At 35.4% G+C, this 10,146-nt stretch overlaps 1 protein-coding gene across 1 annotated transcript in view; it reads right to left on the bottom strand.

Moving 5' to 3' along the window:
- Nucleotides 1–2: 2 nt before the first annotated feature.
- LOC119834781 (ATP-binding cassette sub-family C member Sur) overlaps nucleotides 3–10,146 on the bottom strand; it is a 15,425-nt gene continuing 5,281 nt past the window's right edge. Inside the window, exons 4-26 of the mRNA XM_038359273.1 lie at nucleotides 9,486–9,719; nucleotides 9,078–9,392; nucleotides 8,697–8,900; nucleotides 8,298–8,598; nucleotides 7,777–7,958; nucleotides 7,396–7,684; nucleotides 7,127–7,235; nucleotides 6,886–7,037; nucleotides 6,493–6,737; nucleotides 6,115–6,330; nucleotides 5,721–5,866; nucleotides 5,485–5,601; nucleotides 4,737–4,807; nucleotides 4,357–4,478; nucleotides 3,796–3,951; nucleotides 3,282–3,503; nucleotides 3,042–3,199; nucleotides 2,738–2,933; nucleotides 2,281–2,500; nucleotides 2,004–2,128; nucleotides 1,393–1,684; nucleotides 957–1,156; nucleotides 3–541 (exon numbers count right to left, since the gene is read on the bottom strand). Of these exons, the coding sequence (XP_038215201.1) occupies nucleotides 395–541; nucleotides 957–1,156; nucleotides 1,393–1,684; nucleotides 2,004–2,128; nucleotides 2,281–2,500; nucleotides 2,738–2,933; nucleotides 3,042–3,199; nucleotides 3,282–3,503; nucleotides 3,796–3,951; nucleotides 4,357–4,478; nucleotides 4,737–4,807; nucleotides 5,485–5,601; nucleotides 5,721–5,866; nucleotides 6,115–6,330; nucleotides 6,493–6,737; nucleotides 6,886–7,037; nucleotides 7,127–7,235; nucleotides 7,396–7,684; nucleotides 7,777–7,958; nucleotides 8,298–8,598; nucleotides 8,697–8,900; nucleotides 9,078–9,392; nucleotides 9,486–9,719 (4,419 nt within the window). The 3' untranslated portion in view covers nucleotides 3–394. The remainder of the gene's footprint in view (nucleotides 542–956; nucleotides 1,157–1,392; nucleotides 1,685–2,003; nucleotides 2,129–2,280; nucleotides 2,501–2,737; nucleotides 2,934–3,041; nucleotides 3,200–3,281; nucleotides 3,504–3,795; nucleotides 3,952–4,356; nucleotides 4,479–4,736; nucleotides 4,808–5,484; nucleotides 5,602–5,720; nucleotides 5,867–6,114; nucleotides 6,331–6,492; nucleotides 6,738–6,885; nucleotides 7,038–7,126; nucleotides 7,236–7,395; nucleotides 7,685–7,776; nucleotides 7,959–8,297; nucleotides 8,599–8,696; nucleotides 8,901–9,077; nucleotides 9,393–9,485; nucleotides 9,720–10,146) is intronic.

The raw sequence follows: 10,146 nt of genomic DNA, 5'->3' as shown, positions 1-10,146 counted from the left end.
GCTTGTTTTAATCGTTTATTATCAACATTCACCCCGCAAATGCAACAAAGGTAAATCGTCAAAAGTTATTGCTAATGCTACACATTTGGTGTTGTCATATTAGTTTGCTAGTGAACTGGCTTATGACATAATATCAGTCTTATCATTTAATATTATGTTATATTATTGAATTTTAGTAATACAGTTTCAATTATAAATTACGTAAACTACAATAAGCATTTACATTATAATATTGATTTTAATATCAAGTTCCACACATAATATTGTGTTAGTATTGAAATATATTCAATTAAATCCATTGTGGATTGGATTATTGGATGGATTGTGGAGCACCTTGCTACATGTTCTATATCAAATTTGTTAGAGAATCATACATAATTTGTTATGATGCCGATTACACAACATAGTTGGGTGCAGTGAGCATGCGCGACAGTTTACTGAAGGGCTCGGAAAGAAGAGCGTTGATGTCTCCTCGTTCTACAATGCGACCGTCTTCAAGGATTATACTGCTATCGTATTCACGTACTGATGATATACGATGCTGAAACAAATATAAGAATACTTAAGTGAATAATAGGATGTTTATAGGATTAAAATTATTAGGACCTTATATTATCCTTATCAACCATTAGGATTATATAGGATATTATTATATAGGATATTTTAGCAACATAGATTTTACACAGTTCGAGTTTTGGATTTGCTACTACGGAAAAATAACTATTGATGTCTATTATTTTCAAATAAGATACAAATAATAATAGGTAAGAAAGAGAGTCACAAATAATAGGACACTGAAATCTACACGTGGCATATTGTCTCTACTATCAAAATATGCTCCCGAGACAAAGCCGCCAAACGGTTGAGAACACGAAAGATCGAAAAAAATAATCATCGAACTGAACATCTTCCGTTTTTTGGAAACGTCATATAAAACATAGCAAATACAAACTAACCGCAACAGTAATAATAGTGGTATGGGGTGCGAGCGTAGCCAGCGCGCGCAGCAGCACGCGCTGCGCGGGCGCGTCCAGCGCGGCGGCCGGCTCGTCCAGCAGCAGCGCGGCCGCCGGGCGCGCGTGCAGCGCCGCGCGCGCCGCGCACACGCGCCCGCCGCGGCCGCCCGCCCACCCGCTGTGCTTGCTTATGGAACATTCTGGAAAACGTTATGGACATTACAATTACTTAATTTCATCGATTGTAGATGATTTCCCTGATGCTTTATAGGAATGAATGAAAGCATTTTAAAACATTTTACGTTATGATCATCTTCGTCATACGTTGATCTGGATTCATATTTTTTATTGATTGTGAGTAGAAATTGATGGTAATTTGTCTTACATGTTATAAAGTAGGTTTATGGTACGATTTTAGAAATATTCGTGGTATTACCTAGCCCTGCAGACTGGGCTGTAACAAAATCGTAGAGACCGACCGCTTTCAGGCATTGCCATATTTCTTCGTCTGTGTGCACAGCTAGCGGATCTAAATTCTCCCGCAATGTCCCAGAGAACATAGTCGTTTCTTGTGGTAATACTACAATGCGATGACGTAATGGTTTTAAGGGAATGCGAGTGATATCCTGCCCGTCGATGAGCACCCGACCACTTTGTATGGTCGTTGCACCTGTGCAAGTCAATAATAAAGTTGACTTTCCGCTGCCACTGCGACCACACACAGCGATCTGAAATAATTGAAATATTCATTGTTACAAATTTTACATAAAAAGGTCTAAACGATCCTATGATTATACGATACACTATAATTTTATAAAAGGACCATATACTAAAACAATTATTTACTCAACTACCTCCAAATTGTCAGAACTAGACTCAATTTAAATGGGATACGGAAAGCACCATCTATCAAATTAAAAAGAATCATCAAAATCGGTTCAGCCAGTAAAAAGTTATGAGATAACAAACCTAAAAAAATACAGTTCCACTCCTCGTTATAAAAAAGTGAAGAGTAAATTATTTATGAGAAAAATAATTTATACGTACCTTTTGGCCAGGTTTAACAGTGACATTTATGTTCTTTAGAATTGTAGGTCCGTTTGGTCGTTGTTGAACGCTAACTTCTTGAAATTCTATTTTCCCGTTCCGTTGCCACCCAGCCGGTATCGGACCTAATCATAACAATTAATGAGGATTTTGCAGCATTCAATGAAGAGAATAACATAACATTTATGCAAAACTACAATTGACTACACTATATTTATTTACTCGAGAAAATGAAAATTTAAGAAAAGATATCAATACGATTTAATGAGATACATACAATCATCCCTGTAGTCTTCTTGGGGCACATTAATATCGGTAATTATTCGTTCAAGAGATGCGAGTTGTAAGTGTAGATCCGCTCGACACTTAGCCAAATGGGCGAGGTATATTGGTAATATTAGAGCATAAGTGCCCGCCAAACCCGCCACTGCTCCCGCACTCCCGCTGTAGAGCGCCACAGATAATGAAGTAAACACAGTACAAGCACCAACTAGATCCTAGAATTAAAAGTACACTTGAAACATGAAAAATGACTTCATACAAAAATATATGTATATTATTATTTGAATAATAAAAAGTAATAAACTTATGGTAAGTAATTTAAATGTTGAGTCATGTGGTTGTAAATGTGATTTGTAAGTAAAAACGCGACCGTATAAATGTTGGTAACTGATAAATTGATGACTAATTGGTAGGTATACATGTACTCTAACAATGACATAGACCAGACTTACGAGTCCGAGTCCAAGCCAACGATTGGATGCATTAAGCAGTAGCAAGGCGTTATGATTGATATCAACTCTGTTTTGGAAAACATCTCGTAATCTAGTTTGTAGTTGTCCCGCTCGCACAGTGGCCGCTCCTGTACTAGTTTGTGCGGTTAATGTTACTACACCAGCTGCGCTGTTTGCTTCGATATTTTGTAGTTCACTGAAATGTTGTATATTATTTAAGATCATTTCAATATTGTTAAATTTGCATTAAATTTGACTCAGCTTATTAAAATTAAATGTATAACTTATGTTAGTTTTGAATTACCTGGCATTCTTGAGATATACAGATTGCAACGCGATGAAAAATAACAAAGCAGGTAATAAAACCAACAGTGTCCATGGAGACAGAATGATATTCACGAGGAAGGCCGCTCCGCAAAGCAGAGCCAGCTGAGTCCAACGACTTACTGCAGTCGGCAACTTCTAAAAAAATTTATGAACAATATGTTGAATTAGTGAGACTTTTGCCATTCTAGAACAATGATCATTTTAACGTAGTTTTTACCTTATCAACAACTGAAATATCATTTGAAAATCGGTGGATATAAGCGCCTTGCGGTGTAGCGTGGTGGTGATGTAAAGGAGCGTTTAAAGTAGCTCGTAGAAGCTTGTCGTGTAACATTCTGCGTGCGGCCGCACCCGCGCTTGCGCATGCCGCTTGGGCAAACCCGCCTGCACACACACCGCAAGCACACCAGCCTGCGTACATTTGTACCATGTCCCACATCTGAAAATTCATTCCTCGTTTAATTTATGAATGTTTAGGCTTACGTTTTTTTAAGCTTATGTTTATATTATTTATTATACATTTTCAATCTTTTTATTTTGTGATTTGGTAAATCGTTAAATTGGCAACGATTTGCACGGTAAAGATCATTTTATCCTTCCTTCTGACACAATTCTGACGGTAAACACATCGTTAATTATTAAAAAAAATCTTTCTGCTTTTAAATATGTTGTTTCACAGTGTTGTCATAGAATTATATCAATTAAATTAATTGTAGTTTATTAAATCAAACCTGATTGTCACTAAGTGGTTGGCGCGTATTGTTCTCAGCAAGGCGGGACAGCCAGCAATCGGCGGCCACCGCGAGGCCCTGCCCGGCCGCCGCCGCAACGCAGTACATAACACCCCACCAGCCACAACACATTAGATACTCTTTCCATATTGCACTCTATAAATTCGTTATTATAAAAAATAAATACAATATTCGCTAAAACAATTATCACAATTTTATAAAAGGATATAAAGAGTTATTCCAAATGATATCTGCTTTGAAAATATATTTAGTGTTCGATTTGTTACAGGGTACCATAGTATAGCGATGTTAAACTTTAAAATAAATAACGTAACAAAAACAATAAACAAAACCAGGGCCTAGGGGGAAGCTCTTGCTAGCTAGATCTTGCTTAACCCTACCTGCGTATTAAAAGTTAGAATGTTTATTATCATATTAGTGCTATATCTAAACAGCATCTTGCTTGATCTTGACATAATTCCATAGCGCGTACTGCTAACGAGAGCTACATTTATGGTATGTTTAAACTTAAATATAGTAAATATGTACATAACTACACACCTCATTGCGTAATATCTCCGGTTCAGCTTTCGACGGCCGAGAGTCGCTCGCAGCATTAGATTCTACACCGTTTGAAGTTATTGTTGTAAAAGTGGCATCAAATGTACTGTCATCTGTTGTACCTATAATTCATTTTAATCAAATATTAGTAGGTGCAATCTTCTACTTGTTTCGGTATTTTTTAAATATTATTATTATTTTGTTATATTTTTGGTATAATATGACGTATATATCTTCATAAGTTATTAAAAATAATACTTGTTAAAAAAAGAAAAAAAAATACTTATGTAAATGTGTTAAATTATTGAGATCTCATTATGATTAATACGCTATCAATAATAATATAGGTAATACCTTTACATACTTTAAATAAGAAATACCTTTACATCCAATTTCCACATTTGTGTCTGAATCAGAACTGATTAAACGACGTAACGTCCTCGGTGTCCATCTAAAAGTTTTATATTATATTTAAAAAAACAAACATTTAGGTATATATGCAACTAGACTTTTCTTATAAACATTTTTAATTTTTAGTATATACTTTTATTAAGAAAGTCTTAAATTTTGAAAACGTAGCGGGAACAAACCGCTTTGTTTTTCCTAAAGCCTATATTAAAATCCATTGTTTTCTCTATTATATTACCTAATTTTAGCTATGTTATCTTAATTTTATACATGGTAGTAGTATATGACAATTGATAATGTATATAATATTCAACTATACTTTGCCAAGTTCTAAATATGATAAACGCGTAATTAAAGTCGAGTAAACGTCAAACATAAATCAATGTGCAGATGAAAAAAATTATAATTATTTAATTAATACCGACACTTTAATTAATTATTTCTTAGCGCTACATAATACCATGAGCGTAAAACACGTGCTGCCAATTATCTTGTGACCTACAAACTGTATTTACAATGAAAATATTGCAAAGCGTGGTTTTAAATATAGCTCCTAATTAACGATGTTATTAAAGTACTACGTGGGTACTCTGTATGACAAATATGTTGCTCTAAACAAAGGAAGTTATACTTTGTACATAATTTCTATTTGTAATAGGTACTATAAAACTTCAAACACATTACGAGATAATTAAAAGATTATCAAAACATCTTGTTCACCTTATTAGTGCACGTTGGCTTGGTGGCCGTAGAATCCGTCTTAATAAACTTCCATCCCGTTGCAAAGCTCCGTTCGTTGCGTCTGCGCTAACCGAGCGGCGAACTTCGCGACGCAATCTGCAATTTTAGCTTGTATATTCGTACAAAAGTCACAAAAGTACAAATCAACAAAATACTTACTAAGCGTATGATTTTAATGTCTAATACAGAAAATTAAAATAAATTGGTAAATTTACTTATGATTGTGTGCGGATGTTGGGGGAGATGAGAGTTGTCTCTCAAGAGGTGTTCGAGTTTTTCGTGAGGTTCTCCTCCAAGTGCCACCTGTGCACATTGACACTTCCGCCAGCAAGTGAGCTCCAGTCGCCTCGCTTACTGCAATCTATTAAAAGTACCTATTACTTAATTTTGTAAATCAAGCAAAGACATAATATAAGATACTTCGATATCTGTTAACCTATGAACATTAAAATAGACAAGGTAATATCCGTTTATAAAGCATTTCAATGCTATAAAACTAAAAATTAAAGGTTATATCCATTTCAATTTCTTATGAACCTCTGAATATTTATGAATTTTTTAAAGGAATGCATTACCTTGCAATCGTTAAAAAACTAATTTAAAACTCACAATGTTGTCCTCCGAGACGCTCCTCTGATAGTTGTTTCTAGAGAGCGAACGAATGAGAAGCGATCGCTCTTGCGCAGTCCCCCCTGGCGGGCCGGCGCCGCTCCGCGCTGCGGCCGCGCGCGCCTCGCCCGCTAGCGACCACCACTGGTTTAGTGCGCCCTCACATACCCCGGGACGTCCCACGCAGCTCACACGACCACCCTCCATCACGATTACCTTCAATTTTAGTAAAAGTATTGAATGATGTACGCACAGGTGGGAAATAGTGAAGTAGGCACTTAAAACCTTCATGCAATTTATCGTCATCCTAATTTCAAACTCACTCATTATGATACATTGTTTCAAGTTAAAGATATAAATAAGTAAGAAAAAACATACAAAGTCTGCATAGTGAAGCAATTCCAATCTACTGGTAGCAAGGAGTATAGTGCGGCCAGATCTCGCGGCCGGCAACAGTGCACGTGCGACGACGTGACGCGCTAGAGGTGCGTCCAGGGCACCCAACGGCTCGTCGAGGGCAATAAGTTGTGCTTGGGAGTACAGAGCGCGGGCAATGCATACACGCACCCGTTGGCCTCCCGACAGCGGGCTTCCATAACTTCCTAAAACCGTGTCATCGCCATCTAGGGAATGCAAAAATTTAATTTTATAATTTCTACCGCAATATTAATATTTGGTTCAGCAATGATCCTGGGATGCAAAAATCTGGATTTAAGAAATGTTACAATAGCCAAACAATTTCATATTGTCAGTAGAAATAATATTACATACCGGGCAAAAGCTGTAAGTCAGGCCTAAGACCAGTAGCTCGAACGACTTTAGCATATCTAGTCGCACACCAAGGACTTTTCATGAGGATATTATCACGGATTGACCAATCCAGGAGCCACGGTGGTTGACCCGCATACCATGACGAAAAATACCTTATTCACAATTGAAACATAAATTTTAAGGATAACCTTATATTAATTGATTTGTCTTAAGTAATGAACGGAAAAAAAAATAATCTTACCCGTTACAGTTGTCTATGTGTCCGCGTTCATATTGCATTTCTCCGACCATAGCTGCGAGTAATGAAGTTTTGCCAGATCCTGATGACCCCACTACCATAATCAATTTTCCTACAAGGATAAATTCAATGCACTCGTAATAATAAAATATCGAATTAGCCTCCAAAAACTATCGAATTATAATTGTAAACTAAGTTATTTAGGATTTTGAATAAATTAAATACCTTTACTTACTTTTACTTTTACTTTAATTAAATACTTTATACGTTACCTGCCGGTATATCCAAGTCTTCAATTTCCAGCCATAAATTATCTTTAATACCCCAGGAAAAAGCTGCATTTCTGTATTTAATTAGATAGTCCTGACTTTGCATTGTACCATCTTCAGGGAATGTATCATTTATTTCAGCATCATTTGCATCATCTATAAATATTTTGTCTTTTGGATCTATAATTAATCCTTCATCCAACTCTCGACATTTAGTACTATAATTTTTATCTATTTGATTGTTCTTAGATTCTGGTAGATCCAAAAAATCTCGAATTCTTTTCGTACTAACCTGTGAATTACGCCCTTTTATTTACTGGTAGTGTCACGTTAAAGAAAATATTTGTACAAAAGTAAATTATTGGCGTAATAGATTTTGCTTACCAATGCCTGTATAACCATGAGAACTGTTACTGGTAAGATAAGTAGTGGAATTGTTAGCTGATTAAACAATGCCAGACCAGCGAATACATTCACAGTTGTTAGGTGATTTGTCTTCCCCAGGAAATAATGCATCGTAAATGTTACTATTGTTACTAATACTGAAGAACATTGTGTCGTAAATGCTGAACAATCAAAGAAATATTTATTTTGAATAACATAGGAAATAAGTAAAGTTGTAATCACGGTTAAATCTACTAGATATATGTTAAAAACAAATGTATAATTTAAGAATACTCAATTGTTCACTCAAAGGAGTGAGAGCGAATAAAGATTCGATCCAAATAACCAATTTCGGTTGCGCGAAGTTGGGTATATAAACGTACAGCTTAAGAAAAAATCCAGCAAACCTTTTTTACATCGTTTTGTTGAGAAAAATTATTTACGTAATCAGCGTATGCAAAACTATACATGACATTGAGTATAGTACCCCACATGCGGGACAATCTGTATAATATACTTACTTAAGAGGCCCCAACATATCGAATCCCTATTGAGATGTTTCAATTCAACTTCCCTCAGTTGCAATATTTTCTCATTAAACAAATCTTCCCAAACATATAATTTAATGACATTCATCCCTTGTAAAATCTCAGACATTTTAGAAACCCTATGGTCGGTGCATTTAGATATATTTCTGGAGTTGTCCGATATTTTTTTTCCGAGGTAAAATTGTAATGGTGTAATTACTATGATGCTGGTGGCTGCTCCTATTATTGCACTCACTCCCAGTTTTGTATATAATAAGTATAAAATAACAGAAATCTGAGAAAGAAATATATTGTACACACAATATGTATTGTATTAGGTTAGTAAATTTAATGCGTTTTTAAAAATGTTAGGGTATATTGATATGGACCAACCTTTAATGGGATAGCCCATGTGTAATGACAAATCCATACACACGACATTATGTTGTAAGTGTCCTGTGATACCAAATTCATAAGCATTCCAGTTTGTGATGATTCTTCGCTTTTTGGAGCTTGTAAAAGTGGAGACAATTCATCTGTTTCAACTACGTCTGATGACCATGACGCTAGTCTCATACATTTATCGAACACCATATTCTAGACGAAACAGTTTGTTTTTTGTTTTTATCTCTTTCCTCTTTGTAAATAGTATTAATAGTTGTTAAATACACAAATAAAAAGGTTGCTTCTTACTTATAAATTATCATTTATGTACTTTTCACTATCATTGATATTGTATGAATGTAATATATGTAATACGCTGTTATTACATACCTGTAAAGACGATTTTAGTTTGGTGCCTTCAACTGTCAGTAGATGGGTTGAATTTTGAGATAATAGAGCCTGAAGAATAAGTGAAAGTGTTACCACCATTAACATAGCATAACCGTTGTCGAAAAATTCATCTATGCTGACATCTGGATCGTCTCCAATTTGTGTTTGTTCTTTGTCCATAAACTGTATTATTATACCAAGGCCTAGAGGTGCTATAACGCCCATCAAATCGCCGAACAATTTAAGGATTCCGGCAATATAGAAGTTCGGCCACACGGTTAGGACGAAAGTTTTCCACAAACTAGATTTTCTCGTCTAAAAAATAATGAAAATAATGAAGAACATAAATTCAATAAAATAAAACACAATTTAACATTGATTTTTTCAATAATTATAGAATGTGCTTACGTATTTATTGCTGTAATTTTGTTCAAACTTTTCATAACATGTTTTCGATTTTTCTTCATCTGGCAGTGGTCCTAAATCATCCGTTTCAAGGGGAATGTCGCAACCTTTGTACAATAATGAATTGAGCCAGAAAAATGTAATTTTACCATAGAAATGGGTTTCGTTATATTTATATATCACACCTGAATCGTTTGGTGACTTTTGGTTGTGTTTTGTCGGTGTGTATTTGGCTACCTGAAATATATATAATTATTATTCTTAGTAAAAAACTAAGCTTTCATTTATCTGAGCATTTATCATCAGCGTCCACCCATTTTGTTCCCACTGTAAGAACACGAACTTCCTATGAGGGTTCAGGTCATATTACACCAAGCTGGTTAAGTGTAGGTTGGCGGATGGCATGTCATAAAACTTTATGATTCTTGGGCATAATTTCCTTCACCGTTTCGAACAGTGGTTTTATAGATTATGTGCAGATAAATTGAAAAATCTACTTATTTGTTTCACGTTTGGTCTCGACTTTGTCGGTTAGGTTCTACCAGTGAGCTACAATTGCTCAGATTAAAAACATATACTATTATTTAGTAATCATTACTTGGGCTGATTTACTGTGGTCTGCGATACCGTGATATGCTCACATATTATATAGCACATATTAGTT

The sequence above is a fragment of the Zerene cesonia genome, chromosome 20, assembly GCF_012273895.1.
Source record: "Zerene cesonia ecotype Mississippi chromosome 20, Zerene_cesonia_1.1, whole genome shotgun sequence".
Lineage (NCBI taxonomy): Eukaryota > Metazoa > Arthropoda > Insecta > Lepidoptera > Pieridae > Zerene > Zerene cesonia.
Note: the sequence above shows the minus strand (reverse complement) of the source record. Positions and strands in the feature narration are given on the sequence as shown.